The sequence below is a fragment of the Sinohyriopsis cumingii genome, chromosome 2, assembly GCF_028554795.1.
Source record: "Sinohyriopsis cumingii isolate HCF-2022 chromosome 2, ASM2855479v2, whole genome shotgun sequence".
Classification (NCBI taxonomy): domain Eukaryota; kingdom Metazoa; phylum Mollusca; class Bivalvia; order Unionida; family Unionidae; genus Sinohyriopsis; species Sinohyriopsis cumingii.
Genome location: NC_142962.1, coordinates 88,312,953 through 88,334,503, shown reverse-complemented (window position 1 = coordinate 88,334,503; position 21,551 = coordinate 88,312,953). Strand labels below are relative to the sequence as shown.

At 38.1% G+C, this 21,551-nt stretch overlaps 1 protein-coding gene across 1 annotated transcript in view; it reads left to right on the top strand.

Annotated features, from left to right (window-relative positions):
* LOC149805336 (putative G protein-coupled receptor CG31760) overlaps nucleotides 1-14,263 on the top strand; it is an 80,852-nt gene extending 66,589 nt beyond the window's left edge. Inside the window, exons 12-13 of the mRNA XM_089934086.1 lie at nucleotides 12,535-12,640; nucleotides 13,371-14,263. Of these exons, the coding sequence (XP_089790212.1) occupies nucleotides 12,535-12,640; nucleotides 13,371-13,553 (289 nt within the window). The 3' untranslated portion in view covers nucleotides 13,554-14,263. The remainder of the gene's footprint in view (nucleotides 1-12,534; nucleotides 12,641-13,370) is intronic.
* The last annotated feature ends 7,288 nt before the right edge of the window (nucleotides 14,264-21,551 follow it).

Here is a 21,551-nt window from a genome sequence, read left to right as displayed (position 1 = left end):
TTGTTGCGCAAGTCCGCGACGTACTGGTAGGTAGTGCGTACTTCCTCTACAGCGTGGTCGTCTGTCCACAGCTGTCTCAGTACGGCGATTGGGCCGCGTACGGTTCTCCCGTACAAGAGTTCAAAGGGAGAGAACCCCAAACTCGCTTGCGGTACTTCCCGGTATGCAAAAAGCATGGCCGGAATATACCGGTCCCAATCCTTGGGGCGGCCTTCGCACAATTTCTTGAGCGTGTTTTTCAAGGTCCCATTAAACCGTTCGACCAATCCGTTACATTGGGGGTGATACGGTGTAGTCGTGAGGTGTTTAATCGACATGAGACGATTCACCTCCGCCATCACACGACTCATAAATTGTGTTCCTTGATCGGTCAAGATCTCGTCGGGCACTCCGACTCTTGACCAGATCGCAAACAGAGCTTCCGCGACGGTTTCCGTGTCAATGTTACGCAACGCAACGGCCTCCGGATAGCGTGTAGCATAATCGACAACCGTTAAAATATATCGATTTCCGTGCGCAGACGCGGGTTTTATCGGTCCGATTAAATCCATGGCAACACGTCTAAATGGTTCATCGATAAGGGGCGTACTCCCCAAAGGGATGGGTCGCTGATCCGTTTTCGGTGCCATTCTCTGGCATTTGTCACAGGAGAGACAGAACCGTTTTACGTCTCCCTGGACCCCTGGCCAGTAAAACTCTTTTACAAGACGGTCACGCGTCTTAGCAATTCCCATGTGTCCACCCATGAGACTCTCGTGTGCAAGTTTCAGTACTTCGCAACGCTTTTCCTTTGGCACAACGACTTGCTTGAAGTGTTCGTTGTGTTTCCTGGCGTGGCGATACAAGATTCCCTTCTTGTAGACAAACTTCACCGCGCCGTTCGGAGTTTCCCTTTCTGTTCCCGCTTCTGCGTGTTTGTGCAACTGCGCCAGAGTTGCGTCCTCCTGTTGCAGCTTCCTTAACTCCGCTGGAATAACATTACTAACCGGTGTCGATGTAACTTGGATTGGCTTTTGTTTCGGCTGTCGACTCATGGCCCTGGTTTCAACAGCACTCACTGGCATAGGTGTGCAGGTTTCGGGGTTCGGCTGGGGTAACACATAACGGCAACCCAATATGACGTCATGTGATAGCCCCTCCAAGCAAGCAGCTTCAATTTTCCCCTTCACGTATGGTGAATCGAGGTCAATGACAGCTACTGGTAATGAGTCACGCGCGCAGTTCGCGTACTGAACTTCTATTACCTCCCCTGTATAGTCCTCCGGCTTGACATATTTCTGGTCGACAAGCGCGGGGACGCTGCACCCAGTGTCATACAAGATGGTGGCGCCTTCACCATTGACAGTTGCGGCCGCAAGGTTGGCTGGGTTGCGACTCGCTTCCGGCACACATTCCTTCTTAGCTACGACATTCACCTGGGTCTGCCTGCCCTTGGGACAGTCCCTGGCAAAATGCCCCAGGCGCTTGCAATTAAAACATGTCGGCGGCCCTCGCCGACTTGCAAGTCCTGGTTTCGTGGGTGAGGCCTGTCCAGGTCGATAGGCGGCAGCCCTACCTGTAGGTGCCCCTCCGACCTTCCCGTCGCCCTGACGGTTACGGACAGCCGGCTCAACCTCCCCCATACGACGCGACTCAGAGGGTCGGGGTCGGTCAGCAACCCCGGAACCTCCACTCTTCGAGTGCGCCTGCTCGTATCGCTCCGCCATGTTAGCGATCTCTTCGAGCGTCCGGTGTTCTCTTTCTGCTAAGAAAACTGTCAACTCGCGACGGTAAGTACCCAGGACATGTTCCTTGAGTATTACCTCGCGTAGCCCTTCGTACGTGCGTTCGACTTCGGCCATTTTCATCCACTTCTCAAATAAACCTCGAACACGGTTGTGGAATTGAGAGTGGGTCTCTGTCACCTTTTTCACCGAGTCCCGGAAAAGTTTCCGGTAAGTCTCGGCGGTCAGCCGATAATGGCAGAGAAGCGCCTTCTTGAGGGCAGTGTAGTCATCAGCCTCTTCTGCAGTTAAGCCGTGGTAGACTTCCCGAGCTGCACCTTGCAAAAAGGCTGAGACATTAATGGCCCAGTGCTGTTCAGGGACCTGATGAGCGCGTGCGAGTTTCTCAAACTGGACGAGAAAATCGTCAATAGCCTCCTCCCTATCATTGAAGCGTGACATGTTGATCTGGACTATCCGGTGGTCGATGAAAGGTCGGCCGGTTGTTCCAGAGCTTGTACTGGCGTCGTCCCGTCCGTTGGTCCTAACTTCAACTCTGACCTTTTCCATCTCCAGAGTGTGAGCGAGTCTGGCTAGCTCCAGCTCTTTCTGGGCGTCTCGGTCCGCTGCTTCTCGGTCCGCGGCTATCTTGGCTTGATCCGCTGCGATCTTGGCTAACTCTTGGTCCGCTGCTATCTTGGCTAGTTCTCTCTGGGCTTCTCTTTCCGCTGCTTTTTCGGCCTTCCATTCCTTGATCCTTTCTTCTATAAAGGTTGCCAGGCGATCTCCCTCGTATCCAAGATCTTCCGACCCCATGGCGCGGTATTCCTTTATCATTTGTCGTTCGGTAGCCATTATACTAATGTAAAGTGATACCTTGTCTCAAAATTCAAACAGTATACAGATATTTGTAATACCAGTTTAAATACTTACCTGTCGACAACAACTAGTTTCGTTCAGGTAAGATATTTGTTCGATATCTGCTTCACACGTACTGCTATGAATGGAAGATCTACAAAGCCTGCACATATGACAATAAAAATACAAGATGAGAAAATCACAAAATTTCAAATACAAAGAATGGAAAATATCTCACACTGTTCACTAATACTTCTACCAATAACTTTAAGTCCCAAAATAATATATATGTCTAATTCATATCCCGGACGAAGCGCCCACTGTAGAGGTGTGTAGTGGTCTAGGGGTGGGGTTCTTCTTATAGACTTTAACGAATTATGAGAAGTTCCCTTGGTCCTTATTCAGAAGGTTAATTCTGGACACTATATTATTTATTGACTAAATATATTTATGGCTACGAGCCCCCAGTCAGCAATGCCGACAGTTAAATTAAAAGAAATACAAAGATGAAATTTAAACAATAACAATTTAATAAATGAAATTTAAAAGAATTTAAAGTAATCAATGTCTCTCTTTCACCCAATGATCCCTTTGATCATCATTTGAGTTCACAGTGTGAGGAGATTTTTCCCTTCTTGAGTGCTACTCATCTAAATCTCTTCGTTCCCTTGTCTTTCTCTCCTTTCGTGATCTCCACTTCCGCTTCCTCTTCTATAATCCTTGTTCCTTGCCGTTATCTTGACTTCCGGTTCCTCTTCTAGTATCCGGAACCCTTGACGATATTCCTTGAGGTCACCCGAAATTCACTCGGTATCTCTCACCGTCACCCGAAATTCTCTGAACTTCTCTCGTCCCCCGAAATTCTCTGAAATTCTTTCGTCCCCCGAAAGCTTCCTGTTGAAAGGTATAATGCATTAGCATAGGGTTATAAAAATCTTCCCTCACACTACGTCACTGAACTGAACCATCAGTTTAAGGCGGGACATTTGGGTCGCGCATGCGCACACATCGAAATTCCCATACACTTCCGCCGCTTACAAAAATGGCGCCATAACACAATCACACAAAGGATTCAAATATCTACATACTGAGCCCTATCAGTATATACATACAAAATATTTCAAACATGATTGTACTAAAATATTACTACGATTAGTAATATGACTATCTATATATTTATATATATTTCCTACACAAGCGTACCAAATCCACAGTATTCACATTCAAATGGTGATAAACGGCAATCCGTTACTCAATGGCAAAATCTATCATTACGTAAACAAATTCCTTGTCTACCAAAATATAACTACGCAAAGAATTACAATATTAATTCTTATAGCGGCTAGCGAGCAATACAATTCTTCACAAATACAAATAGTCCTTTCAAAAGGGCGTAAACGTAATAATCCACGAAATAATATGCACACATATTACTAGCGAAAGAAGAGAACATTTTCGCCTCACAAAATAAGGTGTACATAGTAACATTATGAATAATGATGCAACGAATCAACATCGTAATCAATCGTAAACAAAAGTACTAGCTAAAGTCATGAAAAAAATGCAAAATATTAAGGTCATAATTAACTATTCATACTTCAATACAAGTAAAATGTATACATACGACAAATTCTCTTCAATTAACAGCAGTCGTATCAAGCAGAATCAACGTAACATCAAACTTACCTGATCGAAGCTATTTCATGAATTTCCTAAATTCCGCCAATTTTTACGAATGGCTAACGGAGTGTGTGTCACTGCGACTCTTAAACACCAACTGACGAATTTCAGGCTTGTACAAATCTTATGCCAGTTTCTCGAATCAAGTCCCACCTACAACGCATCCCGATTGGATGGCGACGGACTCTGGTCATTTGATCGAACTGTCAATCATAAAAATGTCAGTCTGTGTGTCCCCATGTACTGTCCAGCCTACCATTGTCGGCTTCCGGCTCTTTGAAGTTGTCTACGTCACGTGTTCCCATGTACAAAGATTCCCGCCAGATTTCCACTCAAGAGCTCAAACAAAGACTGGGTTACGTAAGAGGATTAGCCAACTTAGGCACTTGGAAAAACAAAGCTTACCTGGCTCCACTTACAGACTTATAAATACATGTATAATACAAGGGGTTGGGGTAAAACATCACAGCAACTGTAAAATTTATCAAATCACTTTCGGCTTGTCCATACGTGATATTACTGTTATATGATCGCGATCAAGATGCCGTTTTTCATTTCGCAAAATTCCCATTATACCCCACATAATTTTACTTACAGTCATTATAATCACGTACGATGTGGTGTTGTGAAAGCTCAGGTGCACACAACGCTTTAACAACAAGATAGCCACATATTGGCCATTCAACCAATTTTGTACTTGTATAGTCGAATTAATCAGTGGTTGTCGTCCATCTCCACCATGGACGTTAGTGCCCTTTATTGGACAATTCACATTTTCATCTGCTGGTAAAAATCCATAAGAGTCAAAATATCAAGGTGTCAACATGTATGCAAACCAATGGGTGCCGGGTCCTGTTGTCAAATCCTGGTTTACAATACCGGTTTCACGTGTGCGTGGTACAGTCGACGCAACTTCGTTTCGCATAAATACGTTACGAAAATGCTTGACTGATTCAGCCATAACGAGTAAGAATTGGTTAACGAAGTGACTTTCTGCGTGTTGTACCGGGTAATCGAGGACCTCTTCCCAATGTATTTTGGCACTTCTTCCTGGTAATCGAAGCCCATTTCCTTTTTTATATGATTACCTGTTCCACAATGCGCTATGCGACCGACAGTCGCATTTATTCAGTATCAAACCTGATACAGTTTCAGCAGCCCTTAACACCGCAGATTTTGCATCCGATTCAGCCTCTGCTCCTAACTGCGCTGAAATCGATGCAAAGAATGGAAATATTAAACCGGTCTTTTGCATTTGTGTCACCTTTAGCTTGGATAATTATAATGTCGTTAAGGTGGTATTGTGTTTGTCAATAATAAGCTGAACGAGTTGTGCTTGGGTCAGTGTGACCCCACAATTGTTTATATTGCGTGTTTTTTTAAATTTCAGACATGATTTATAAACACAACTGATAGCGTTGCATGTTAAATTGATCTGCATCGTTGAGGTAATTGTAACTATGATATGATAATCAGTCTCATTAAATTCATCAAGCAAAAAATTGTTGATGTTCTGAAATATAATCGGGACAGTTAAGACATGTTCTCAACGACGACTGTCTAATGTTAACTAAATATTGTGGAGATTCAATTGCGTTGTCGGAGCTGAGTGTTGGCTCGTCTTCACATGTAGAAATATTAGAGTCTTTACCAGTCAGCTTCGACATTCTTAGTCGGACCTCATCATTGATTTACCTAATATCATACGAAGCTGTAGGAAGTTCTACCATACCCCAAGTTGATCCACAGTCTTATGCAAACACAAATGTGTTTTTTGCGTCAAGGGCACCAGACGGTTGTAATCGGATATTAGGCCAACTGTAATAAATTGCACCATCGCTATTGCAATCTCGAGTGTGTGTGATCACCATTTCCAACAGTTGCAGAAAAGTTACACTGAATTCAGGTTTTCTTGATGAGATTGTGATCATCGACTTAACTCTCTGGGTTGTATTGACAATAACCATTTGCGCATCATCGGTGTACGAACTTTGTCATTGACATTATCGATATCTTCATCAAGTTCTTCCTTCAGCGCACGATATCTTTTTCACTCCATGATGTTTTTGGTAATCGCTGACCTCAGTAATGACTTCTGATACGTTGTTGCCCCTCGAACAGATCCTACAAGTGTTTTCAATTGATCAGCAAGGTCGTCACACAGTCCACCAAACCTTCTCCTTGTTTTGGTTATTACGTCTTCGCGGGTGCAATTGCTGAACGTTTTTGTTCCAATTGTTTTTTTGTTTGTTGCATTTCTTGTCTTCTTTTGTAGCATATATTTTTTGTGTTTGTTGCTGTAATCTTAATTATTTTGGTGTGTTTTCAGCAGGTCTTTGATGTACAGGGTTTTTTGTGGGTTTTTTTTTTTTTTGTTCCCGTTATGCACGTTGTTCGTCGATTTCATGTTGCATATCTTCCTCTATAGCATATTCAAGGTTGGGATCTATAGGAAGTTGTTGTGGTTGTAATTGCAACACTGGCTGAGGTACGTATATTTTCAGATATTCTCTTTGTAAAGTTTCACTTTTTCCAGTGTCTTTGCCTATAAATACATTAAGAGTTTCTGCACAATGAGACTACTGATCACTGGTTCATTGTTGTTTTCAGTAAACTCCTTATATTTCATTTGAGGCCATTACTTATCCATATATTTATCGTGTGTCTTTGATGGCAGTTTTATAATAGGTTTGCGAAGATTATCTCGTTATTTCGTTAAAGTGTTAAACCGGACTGGTACTCGGGTGGTACAGTTGGTATCCTGGCAACTGGCTCTCTATCGTCGTCATACTATTACACGGGTAACTTTTGCAAGTACGCAAACGGCAATTCTAAGTTTACTGGCGACTTCATTGACTTCCGTAATCGACAGTGGCAAGCGTGTAATAGCTTCTGTAATTGTTCTTGTGGCTTTTTATATCCTTCGTGCGTTTAGCTATCTTACGATTTGGACACTGTTCTTTCTCTGTTCCAGTTAGTACTGCCTTACGTCTAGCATTTGATCTTGTTGCTTGTTTGAATTCCTCTGTACGTTTAGCAATTCCCTGTGCTGGTTTAATCAGCGGTGCAAAAGTTTGTTGGAAACCAGTTGTGATATCTTATCGTGCAGTTTATCGTAACTGTAACATGTCTTTGACAGTCTGCGGCCTTCTTTAACATTACGAATCAATGCCTGATTTTCACAAGCGGCTTTTATGCCGTTGCTTCTCACCCTCTTCTAGGAAATCAGTAGGAGACCCGAATGATATTTACCCCGCGACAGAAAGTTCTAGTAAAATCAATAGTGAGAAAAATATACGGGTCCAAGGTAATCCGCGCAAACATGTCACGAAATTCATCCCAAGTGTGGTCGGCGGCACACCAAGTCTAATGAATATTTGCAAGACCATGTGCGTCAATACCACTAAATATCATCAGCACGTTACAGTTGTCACTAATTACTTTAAGCACATGTGTGTATCGTTGAGTCAAATAGATTACGTCCGTGTTTCTGTGCCTACCTCCTGGTATCAAGCGGAGACACCCATGCGATTATTCTGATACCGTATCATACTTTCCGTGTGTGCCTATTCACATCGGTCTTGATGACATTTTACTTACAGCTTGTTTGTGATCTTCCCGCACAACAACCCGTGGAACAACTCTGGCCTTCCTGATTTTTGGTCCAACCACGATTGAAAACATTTTAGGTCGCAGTTCCACATACTCTTGGGTTAGTTTACCAGAATATTCGACTCTGAACTTGTCAACAACCATCTTATTGTTGTTATTACACAACGGATATTCCTTTGGATAATCGCTTGTATCAAATTTCGTTTATTAAACTTGGTTAGCTTTATCCACGTGGACATCATTGTTTGTGATATAGATCAGCAGCGAGTCAGTGTCGGTGTACAACATCTTGACCCGACCCTGGTAATACGGTTTGACCTTGTTATAGAAGAATTTCTACATTAGCAGCTTTCATGAGTCCAACACTGACGATCCAGCATAGATTGGTTTTGTCAACTTAAGTTTCGATTCTTTTACTGTGAATGGCAAAAAGTCCACCATCAAATGTCTTTTTCGATTCAAAAGCAAGATCAGCTATGAGCCTTCGAAGTCTGTCTTGTTCACTATCACAGACTACGCGGATTAGTTTCCGAAGATTCTCCATGTTTTATTTTTCGAATAGAGCATTGTTCATAAGTTTAAAGAAATCTTTCTCAAACTCTTTTATATACGCTGCGCGCATATCCGTATTCATTTACATATATGGTGCCATCCAAACCTGCTGTAAAAATTCAAGCACTCGATGAATCTCGGCTACACTTAGACCCAATCACAGATACAGCTAGAGGCTTCGCACGTATGATATATGTTTTTTTCGTCCTAAGACTTCGTACTAGTTTGGTGCATTCAGTAAATTTACGCTAAGATTTATCAACGATTGCATTCTGATAATAGGACAATCACGTACTAGACACCGACAAAGCTTCTGGCGCTAACGAATAATCACTGTGCACATCACGTAAATGTTCCGGATATTCCAGATCAACTGTAAAGTAGTATTCGTGATCACTATTTGTATGTCAATGTATCTAGGATTAGTCCAAAGAAACCCACCTACAGGTAACGGTTCCGTCATTGCCCAGCCATAAACGTTATGATTATTTAGATACATCATGTAACTGTTGGAAAAATCTAGGTTAGATCTGTCCAAGTTTGGGTTATTTGCATGCGCGTATATCTGACTCGCCATAGAAATCCCGCCAGGAAAGTGATCGCTCAATCAACAGATGTTGGTTAATATATGTGTGCCATTCCAACTTTATTTAGGTTTTTGATAACAATGCATCCCAACCCATTCCCGGTGATGAAAAGTAATGTGCTGGATTAAGCATTTTAACATGCATGGCAGCATCACAAAATTTCCCAAATACATTAGCGATCAACAGCACGTCAATTTGCAGGTAAAGATTGTAAAAGTCACACATGTTTTTGCATTTGAACGCGGATAGAACCTCATTTGCGTTATTTGGAAATAACTTCACATGACTGCGATAAATAAAACGCTTCATTCGGAGGCAACTGAGTTGCAACAAATTTGTCCCAGTCACTCATATATTCGTATGGATACACACCTTTTCGCATTAACACGGGCGTATTATTTCCACAATACTTGCAGTAAAATTTCAAAGATCTCCGCCTCTTGATTACTCATAATTAATCAATGAACTGCAGTTGGCCCTGCCGAAATGTCATGTAATTTTCCATTTTGTTGTGGATCACGCCTAATGGTACGTTTGAGGTCGTACATTACTAAGTGGTCATCATACCCACGCAAGTTTTGAAGTACTAAAGGAGTTTTTGTTTTGCTTGGGTAAGATCTCAATTGCAGATTACATGAGTTGTGTGCGGCTGCTCTGTACGCGCCAGTGATATGACAATGGTCACGAACCTGTGAGCGGGTGAATAGAGCTGTTGTCGAATCCATGTTACTTCAATCGATTTAAGAAACACCTCAACCGAATCCTTGGCAAGAAACAACATTGGTAGTTTGTTTGCCTGTAACACCAAAATGCTGTATTGAAACAATCCTGCATTGTCTTGTTCAGCATCTTGTGTTAGTTGCTCGTTGTTGGACGCATCCTTGAAAGCAGAGCTTTCCAATGAAACGATGACCATTCAAAGTCCGCGTAGACGATATACGGAACTTTCATCTTTCGTTGCAGTGAAGTAAATTTGAGAATGTGGTTACCAGATTCTGGCAATATTGACCGCTGCGGTTTTCCACTTATCCCTCTACATTAACATTCATGGTCACTGAGCAATTGTTATGTGTTAAATACATGCATGCATCGTCAACATCAAAAGTTTTTTGTGCGTGCTTACTGTGTCTGTTAAACAACCTGGCCAGATTCTTTAAACGTACGTAATGCGATACCGATTCTGATACTTTTATGTCACTCAGCAACAAGAAATCAATCTGAATTCGTCCATTTTGTCCATGTGTCGGATAGTGCAAACGGATAAAAGCCTTTATCCCAAGTAAATACAATAACTGCAATACCTATGGTTAAATGTTTCAAATTTATTCATTGTTGCCTTAGTAACCTGCACAAAAATTCTATATTGCCAAAATTGATTTCACCCTGGTGCTGCCGTTATTTTCGAGGCTAGTCTTGATTATCACTCGCTGCATAAAACGCTGGTAAAATTGCTCCATCCAAACATTTGTTATCAAAATTAGTTATGTTTATCACTGACCTTGGTGGAACCCAAGATGGTGTTGCATGTAACTGGATCCAGGAAACGGTTGATATGGTGAGATATGTACCTCGACTAGGGCACGTCTTTCCTGCATTTGGTGTATTTTCCCAACGTAACGAGACTCCATCTCTTTCGTCATTGATGGTTCTGGTACCACTATGGTTCAGGATTGTGCGTGCACAGCTGAAATCCACGATATAGTACTTTGAAATCCATCACTGTCGTGACTTAGAGGCATAATCAAATGCTCATTAAGAACAGCGAGTTAACAGCTGTCGAGCGTGTTTACCTAGTGGAATAATTGCTACATGATTTTCTAGTTCACCACAGCGTGTATAAAATTTAAATTCAAATACTTGTGATTGCTGTACTCGTTCATGAACATTCTCATCAGCTTCAGTAGAAATAACAAATGCAATACGCTTTGTACATCCCGATGGTGGTTTTGTTCATTCTTAATTCGACGAAGGTTATGTTCAAACGAATCTAATACTGCAAGTATGTCAGCTTTTCTTGCGTACCATGGTATTCTTATGTTACGCTCGTGTGCACATTGTTTCAGTTGTTGTACCGTTGCATTTATCTTGACAATCGGTGGTGGATTAGCAATCGATGGTGGAGCGGGTTGATCCAGTGCAACGATGGGTCCCCATAATTCAAGTATGCCAGCTTTTCATATACGACTCGGTATTTGTATTTCATACTGTTGTGCTGATGTACAAAGGTACGCTTATATAAGGGGAAAGACTTCTCAAATTAAAATGTATATTCTTAACTAGTTTTAATTTTTGTAATCTACCAGGATCAGAAATCGCAATCGCTTTAATCATAGCTATTATTTCGTTTATTTATGTATCTGTTTTGTTTATTTCTGTACTTGACTTGTTTATTTGTGCATCAGCCTCGGGTGTTTATGCCAACCTTTTGACGTCGCACGTGATAATATTCACATGTGGTCTTCATGAGTTTTGACTCTGATGCCTCATTTAAAACGTGGTCGAGCAACGGGGTCAGTAAGTAACCCCAGCAAATGCGTTTTACAATATGCGTAATGACATCTTCTGATACAAAGTTCATATTTTCCAAGGCATATGCCTTGGCATTTGTTGCGTCCCAATGCCATTGGACTTTTTATATAGGTAAATGTGTATTCAATTGGGAAAGCATCATCGCTGGACACATAAGGGATTTCAAAACCTTCTCCCATTTTGTTCAACAGATTAAGTATGGATACCACTTGCCGTTTTTTTTTTTTTTCTCCTCCTTTACATCAAATGGTACAAAGATACTGAGGCAAGACGGATAGAGAACTTTACACAGTCCATTAAGCGACTTTGTATTCCAAATTTTAAATCGGGCTTTCTCAAATAAAAAAACAATTTTCTTTTTGGAATCAACATCAAATTTTGCAAACGTAGATGTAAATTCATCTGCAAACGTGGATAAAATAAATTCGACTTTACTATCAGCCCATCAGAACTCAAATGACTCACCAGTGAGAATAACACGAGTACGACCAGACTGTGTACGTTTGTATGCAATAACATCAAATTTCTTGTAGCATTGGTAAGTTTCCTCAATAGTTCTTGCTTCGGTGCTTTTAGTAATGGCCTCTGAAAAATGTTTCTGATGCTTGCGTCGCTCCTCTTCTACGTAGTTATGCCACATTTCTGAATATTGGTGAGTTCAGATTCCATTATTATGTTAATACCCAAAAATATTTGCTTAATTCATATGATGTTGAATATCTTCATCATTACTGCTGAAACATTCGCTCAAATCACCTTTATTTAAATAATTTGCCTCAGATGTAGCGGGTGATTTACTCAGCTTCATGTACTAGAGTTTCTTCTTGCACTATATTACATATATATTTTTGCTTATCAGCTTGGCTTTGTTTATTCCGTTCCATTTCTAAGATCTTTCTTAAGTTAATAAATTTATTAGTGTGCGACGCGTATGTGTCTCTGAAAGCGCAAACAACATATTTGTGCTTCTTTGATACTGCTACATTAAATTCTGTCGATATATTCTTTTTCAGTCGGCTGATTCTCGCATCGGCCGGTCCAGACATGCTGTACATTTTAAAGTTCCTCCAGATTCAGGTGTACGCTACCGTCACTTTGCTGCTGATATTTGCCCCAAAAGTAAGTCAATATATCATGCAGGTACGAGAGAGAGAGAGAGAGAGAGAGAGAGAGAGATTAAAATTTGTAAATTTAAAATTTACTGATTTGCAATGTGCATTTAAGATTTCTAAAAATTTAAAAACTTTCGAGAATGGCAGCTCATTACAAATCTACAGTGACAAAGGCGAGAAATTAAAATAAATCCCAATTGAGTTAGAGCAGTAATTCCCAACCTTTTCTAGTCTGAGGACCCTTCTTCCTAATTCCAAAACATTTCGCTACACGGACATTCTACTATTTGTACTCTTAGGATCCCTTGAATCACTGATTTAGAGTATAAGTCAGTTGACAATTAGGTCATCTGTACTTTTAGTTTCGAAAAGTGTGATAACAACCGTTTGATTTCCTCCGCAACCACGAAAACAGTCCATGATTTGAAGACGCATGCAACACATCTAAAAATCATCCCGCCTGGACTAACGTATTTCTTTTGCAGTGATTCCGTCATTATTAAAATGTCGAATTATTCACAAATAGATTTAAAGTGTTCTTAAGGTTCAAAGAATTGAATCAGTCCATGAAAAGTACAGGAAAGGGAAAATTGTTAAATAGTTACTGCTTCATAAGATAAGCAATATACAGGCAAGTGAAATTAATTCAAATTTGTCAAAAGCTAGTCTTGTCTTTGCATGTATATGTGTGTTTTAAACCCACAATTATACGATTTTCCTATATCATTATGAAACAGTTCAGGGCAATATACAGGAAGGTAGAGATGACAGATTCACTGACACACGCAACAACGGCGACTACGAAAAACACCATTATCACCATAACAGGGAGGGTGAAAAAATCCAAAGTCTTCCCACAAAAGGATACTGATGGAGAGAAGGGGGTATACAGCATTGGAGTGCAGACGTCAGATGATTAAACAGGTTGATGATTCCAGTTGTTATGAACTTAACGATGTTTCTGCAATGTGATTGGATATAAAGTCACGTGATATTTATCTGAAATTTATTACATATCGGTAAATTCTTGGGAATATTTTCAGTTTCCAATCGGTTTCCGGTGCACTTTATTTGAAGTTTTGTCTATATCAACTCCTGACAACATTATAATACCAACAATATGCACCAACTGCTAGATTACTTCAGACGAAAATTCAAGTCCAGATAAAATATCTGATTAGAAGAAGTTCATACAATTTTATAGCCCAGTCCTTCCTGCATTATACAACTCACATATCAGACCAAACAGTGCAAATAAGGCTTTACGAGCCACTCTACATTCATAAATTATTTCATTTTTTTACTTCACTGACCTCTACTTAACACTTCCGGTAATCGTGAGACCGCAACTTACTATAACGACCATCTTTGAAATTTTAAATGTTGCTGGGTGCTCAAATCAAGTAGATTTTGCTGTTGCCCCACCGAAAAATGTATTCGTTACTACTGACTCATAATCAAGCACTGTTTATTTCTTAATCGAATATTTATTTATTTTGCTTTTGTTTCTTTGCTCTTCACCCCTCAAAAAATAAATGTCTGTTCCATGCAATGCATAATCGATCGGGGCATTCCATTTTCATGACCCAGCTTTGTCGACATCCACATAAAAAATAAACATATTGGTTTATCAGTTGTTTTTACATTTATTGTATACCAGAGGTTGAATAACATGCAACGAAATGTTGAAGGATGCTGTCCTCAGCGAATGTTCAAACTAAAATTGCCTTTTCTTCTTTCTCAATCGACTGATTGTTCGATAGAGAGAAAAGAAAGGCGCGGTTCTGAATAAATATAAGAACTTGCAAAGAGTGACAACTATAGCGATGTTGACCACACACGACGCACCAGTGTTTTAATATCATACAACGAAAATTGATCAATTACTAATTATTTTTCGGTTGGCACAATTGATGACTGGAACAAACTGGAAGACGCTGTAATTTTCAATAATTTTTGATCCGCAATAAATCTGTTTTAGTTTTCATGTCACACAAGCAGATGTACTGAACCTTAATATAATAAGCCTGTAAATTAACTACTGTTGCTTTTAGATGTATGCGGTATTACTGGTATACCGGTTTAATGCAGTATTACTGGTATACCGGTTTAATGCGGTATTTATTTCCGCTGGTACCTACTACGGTACATTTCACTGTACCCGTACTTCAGTAGTTGATGTCTGTACGGAATGTACGAAAATCTCAAGTAATCTTGTTGTTTGTATTTTTTCGTTATGTACTAGCGTTTCATAATGTTATAAGTACATGTATTACTTTGTAAGAGCCAGAATCATCATAATAGTTTCAGTAAAGCACTTGTTCTGACTGAATTTAATGCTAATGATGCAATCTTTTCAACAGCCGTCTTGACCTTTCATTTACTTTCTGACCAAATATAAAATATGTAATAAGTGCTTAATTAAATCAATCATTTGACCCCTGTTAGTCAGGTTCATAGGTATTGTTCTACAGTACAAAATTCTGTATTCGATTTTCCCTCTATCCTGAGACGGCCTCTTCATAAGTTTGATATTTAAATATAACAGAAGATTTACAAAACCGAATTAAAGGATTTTCCCAACCATGACTTTTTAAGGTATAGATCAGTGTAGTTGAAAAATTCACACATGTCTTGCTTGAAAGGATTGCATTTTTTGACATTGCACACAAAATGCGTATCAGATGATGAGAGGAAGTTGAAGTTGATACATGCATGTATATATATATATATATATATATATATATATATATATATACACACACGGGCTTATATCAAGTAAATATGTTGAATCCGTGTAAGTACTCCTTCATAAACTCCCACAGGCCATTAAAAAAAAAACTGTTTGATTCCATTCGCTGATTTATTCAATAAATATCCGGCAAAAATTCATATTAGATCCAAAAATACAAAATTCATATAATATCCAAAAATTAAAGGCATATGAAATATTGACGACAGAGATAAATTTGGAAAGGGTTCATCGAATTACTTTGCATTACAGCAACATTGGCCGACGACAATGCATATTTGGGACAAAACGCTATCAATGATATAAAAAAATGTATATAAAAAACTTTTTTCAAATCGATAAATAACTTTGTGTTTAAGTGAACTCCAAGTGAAAGAAAAATAAAAAGATAGCATTTTAATATATTAATTCTATTTAATGAAATAAATAAATGCCATTACGATATAATAGCAACAAATAAGCACTCTGATGAGAAGAAATATAAAATATATTTTTTGCAAAACAAAGAAACGTAACTAGATCATATGGGTCTGTATTACAGTGTAGACAGCTCGATGAGCGTCATGTCTGAAAAAAGTCTAGTACAAGTCGCATGTTTAAAAACAAAGTTCGCGAACATGATCACTTGAATAGAATGTAATTCGAATTTCAGATATCCAAAACATGCCAAACTATTTAATAACTTGTCTGATTATCATATCCATCTGTTTATCAAGTCACCATGAAAAATAATCAAGATGATGAAGCAAAACTCATATTTTAGAACGATGAAAATGTTTATTCAGCAGGGATTTCATAGTGGATAGGTTTACAATGGTTGATAAGACAATATTAGTTAACATTACGATAGGATTTAATGATGGCATTAAAAACCTGAAACACTTTAAACCCATTAAACCTACATCAGGTAAGTTGCCTTTATCTGGGAAAGCTAGATTTTTGACAGGAAATACTTGTATCCATATGAATACATGGACAGCTTTGGATGATTAAACACAACGTCTGTACCACATAAAGAAACATTTTCGCAAGTCTGAGTGATTCATACATATCTGACAATGATTACCAGTATGATCACGATATGATGTCACACTTCAAATGAAACACACGCAGTGACCTTTACGACTACCTTGTGCATAAAGAAACCCTAATGCTGTATGAAAATTCTAAGAGTGCATGAATGCATGTTTGGCACGCGAGAAATGTTACCCAGGTCACTAGTACAGTGCACATGGTCAAGCTCAGGGTGGTAGTTTAAAGATAGCAAGTGTGGAACTTGATTTCCACGAGACTGATATGTTCCGGAAGATTGAGAGTAGAATTAAATGTGGTGTTACTATGATCCCACAAACATACGCCATACAAATAACGAATACTATGGCGAATATGTTATCGATGCTGTGGCACAAGCCAATGTGATTTGAAGTATGAAAGGTAAAGGTCATCACGTATCTTAACAATTTGTATGATTGGACAATGAGCTATTACATGCCGGTAAATCCTTCAGATTGTCGAGTGATATACAAATTTGATATCTAGAGAAAAACATTACTGATGTTTAGTGACAAGGTAGATTTCAGAAGTTGATTTGCAGATACTAACATGTCCACGTGACCATTTCAAGGACTCCCCCTTGATTCAGAGAAATTAATTGTAGATTCCACGTATTTATCAGAATTACAAAAGAAATTAATAAATGGGTATTAATTTACCAGATCAATTTGGAAAGGGTTCATCGAATTACTTTGCATTACAGCAACATTGGCCGACGACAATGCATATTTGGGACAAAACGCTATCAATGATATAAAAAATATATATAAAAAACTTTTTTCAAATCGATAAATAACTTTGTGTTTAAGTGCAAATGGAAAATTTCTGAAAAAGCACAACCGTTAAAATATGTCCAAATGAAATTGGTGTTTTTTGTTGTTGTTGTTTTCAAATGTGTCAAAGGGATAGAGTTTGCCAGGAGGACAATCAAAGACAATGACTTGGTGTTAGTCAGTTTATTTTTTTGTAAAAAAAGATAAAGCTTACCAACCTTTCTAATTTGGTTTTACTGTTCAAGGACTCTCCAAATTGTTAAAATATGAATTCTACTGCGATAGAATGAGACTACTCGTAAATAATACTGATTCATTATGAATTCATGCTGAGACAAACACCTTCCACAGTAACATGAAGGCTGTCATCATGTTCTACAAGTGGCTATCTCAAAGACAATGTGATTGACTTAACTACATACAAACAACAAAACGATGTCCCGTTGAAGAGACTAATAAGAAATTATTCTTACAACGCAGAATGAGACTTTCCAACAAATATCCGTACAATATATTTAGAGATAGCAATTGTGAACATTATATAAAAATCTGAAGATAGAAACGGTAGGCTAGTTGAATTAGAGACTCCTCAAATCATGCTGAAAAGCTTTCACCATTTAGATCAACAGAAAAAAAAACAACCTGATACTCTAAATTTATTAAATACGTCGAAATTAGAGATTTATTAGATACATTGAAATCAGAGATTTATTAGATACGTGGAAATCAGAGATTTATTAGATACGTGGAAATCAGAGATTTATTAGACACGTTGAAATCAGAGATTTATTAGATACGTTGAAATCAGAGATTTATTAGATACGTGGAAATCAAAGATTTATTAGATACGTGGAAATCAGAGATTTATTAGATACATTGAAATCAGAGATTTATTAGATACATTGAAATCAGAGATTTATTAGATACATTGAAATCAGAGATTTATTAGATACATTGAAATCAGAGATTTATTAGATACATTGAAATTAGAGATTTATTAGATACGTCGAAATCAGAGATTTATTAGATACATTGAAATCAGAGATTTATTAGATACATTGAAATCAGAGATTTATTAAATACGTTGAAATCAGAGATTTATTAGATACATTGAAATCAGAGATTTATTAGATACGTTGAAATCAGAGATTTATTAGATACGTCGAAATCAGAGATTTATTAGATACGTTGAAATCAGAGATTTATTAGATACGTCGAAATCAGAGATTTATTAGATACGTCGAAATCAGAGATATATTTGATAAGTCGAAATCAGAGATTTATCAGCAACAGAGCCACATCAAAATATTGTCGAAGATTCTGACGAGAAAGGAAGAGAATGAAGATCAGCTAGATGCCGCAGAAAATTTAATTTCAAATTTACACAATAAGATTACATTGTTAAACAAAAGCTGCATCTTTGGGTAATTCCAACCGCTCCTATTTCCACCCTAAGAAGTGAATTTAAGGACAGACTTAAAATGCTAGGATATCAGGAAAGTCAATTTTTGGGCAACAATATAGGAGAACATGCGACTGAACAACCAATTAATAACAGAAAATAAATACAAGGATCCGATGCAAATAATGCAAATAATTGTCACAAAAGAACCATTTGACCATCAAGTATGATAAGAATTGACTATAATTAATGATTGCCACGAAAAAGAATCAAAGTGGAAAACTTTCATCTGCAGAGAAAAGATTGTCCACTAAAGAAGATGAACAAGAATTCTGGTGATATGTCACTCGGTATGTCAAATCCAAAACATAATTCAGGAAACTTTATGTTGAAACGTATGAAAAATTGAATGAAGAGCTAAAAAAATACTCCACATCTGCAAGGAAACGACTCAAACAATAGGCTGTTTCAGACACACTGTTGAAAAGTGTTTACATTAAACATGACCTGTTAGTTGAATATCAAACAGAGATTGAGAGAGAAGTTTCTGAGAAACACCTTTAAAATGTGGTGGGAATACCATTAGTTGAAAGGTTGAAAAAACTGTTTAAAGAAATCATGAAACAATAGCAGCAATTGTCACAGCGATTGCAATGACATTACCAACAACTGCAATGTTAATTTACAAATTTGGAAAGACGTATTGTTCCCACCAACGTAAAATATCCCGACAACTTACATCTACTCCAGGCCCACCATTTTTTTAATGACCAAAAAAGCATTTTAAAATTTAGCCAATCATTCGTTTGGTTTAACTAAAGCAACATCAGCATTACCTGGAATTATTGGTAGTGTGATAGGCTAGATGCTTAGGAGTTCTGACCAAATTGCTCGTTTCTTTCTTATCACGTTGCGTTACTTTTTTGGTAATTTTTTCTTCTTCTGGCATTTATGATCAGAAGTGTAAACAAAGCAACAACAGAAATTCCCAAGGCTTATCATCTCATCGCTGAGGGCAATGTCTCCGATTAAAGAAAAACCTATGTGAATCAAAAAGTATATAATTTATTCCAAAAAGTAAATCATGTCAGCTCCCATATCCATAAGTAACAAAAGACACAATTGTCTGTTTATTTCATGGTTGATATTGGTATTCTTTAGCTTTTACAAAGTACCACGTGTCTATTAAACATCTTAGAATCTGACAGAAGTACTTAATATGATATGCACAACATCATAATCATCCTCCTTCTGCTCTACATAATCATTTTCTTTTTTTTCGGACTTAGTTTTTTATTAGCATTTGGAATACTTCCTTCCGGTAAAATTAGTATTGAAGGTAAGGTTTAACCCCAGATTAAACTAGTCGCTGGATCTCTAAACATTGTTTTGTATCCAACTACACTACCCATTTTCATCGCCATGTCACTCGGTAAAAGAAAGTTACGCCACCTCCAACACCATAGTCCAGTTTCACTTTTGAATTTGATATTTATTGTTGTAATTTTACCATGATGTTTTCATCTGTTGTAACTTTGCTGTCCTAAAATGAGTACCTCCTTTTGCCTTTTTAACACTGTCCGATATCATCTGAACGGGCTGAATGCCGCATGATCTGTTTTTAATCTGTGTACCCAAGATTCAGCATACTCATATTCTGATACTTTGATTAAATCTGGATATTTCTATATCTACCAGGCCATTACTGTCTTGCAGAAAGAAGAAATGCTCAGTCTGTTGGTTCTTCCTTTCCTAACCTAGAATTCATTTCATCTGCAGGCGAATGGTCTCCAGTTTCGAACAGTACCAGATTTGTAGTTTTACTGAACAGTACCAGATCTGCAGTTCCATCAAACAGTACCAGATCTGCAGTTCCATCGAACAGTACCAGATTTGTAGTTCTACTGAACAGTACCAGATCTGTAGCTCCATCGAACAGTACCAGATCCGTATTGATACTGAATAGCACCATATCCAAAGTTAAATTTACCTTTGCTAGCAATTAAGACAGCAAACGATTTAAGCTATGCTATACCTTGGTGTACAATTTTATGTTTTTCTAGTCCATAATATATCAAGTATTTGTTTTTTCCCGGATGTATCTCCTCTCATGCCGTGGTCAATTTTGAAATTTCTGCAAATCAAAATGAATTTACTTCTAATGGACACTGTTGTTATTCGACCTGAATGCATCGTCATCAGAAAGATGCATTTTATGTTCAGACAGAAACATTCTCATCTGGAAATAGACGTCGTGAAGTTTTGCACAGTACCTTGTATGTTATTTTAATCGATTAAATACCAGAATGATATTCTACAACCTGACATCACGATCTACACATGCCCAGTTTAGCTGATTCTATCAGAATTTCATGCCACACTGTGATTTTCATTATTTCATTGATTCATCGTTGTCAAATTTTAGAGCGTAGGGTTCAAAAGTTTTCCTCTACAAATGAACAAACGGAGTTTCAGTGTAGCGAATTTTTGTCTCATTAATTTAATAGGCAAATTCAAATGGTTAATGTGATTTAAAAAAGGAAAGGTGTTCTTCTTGTTAATGTTAAAGATAATGTATATGCGATAAAGTGTTTAGCATTTTCGTTTCTGAATAAAAATGGCCTTTTATGCAAGTACAAAGAAATTATATTTAATGTTGTTCCAAAGTCACATGTGACTCTCTGTTTATGTCATACATTACACCTTTTCATTTTTGTCCGTTGTAATGCCATATTAACAGCACATAGAACAATGCTACTACTATGATTAATTATGGCATAACACGTACGTTATTAGTGGGATAATCTAGCCACATCAAGAAAATCAAACTTTAATACTTTTGATCCCTAAAGACCAAAGGTAAGTTGCTCTTTCTATTTCGAAACATACATATCATATCAATCAAATTTTTCCTCTCGCACCAAAAGTATAATCGTCC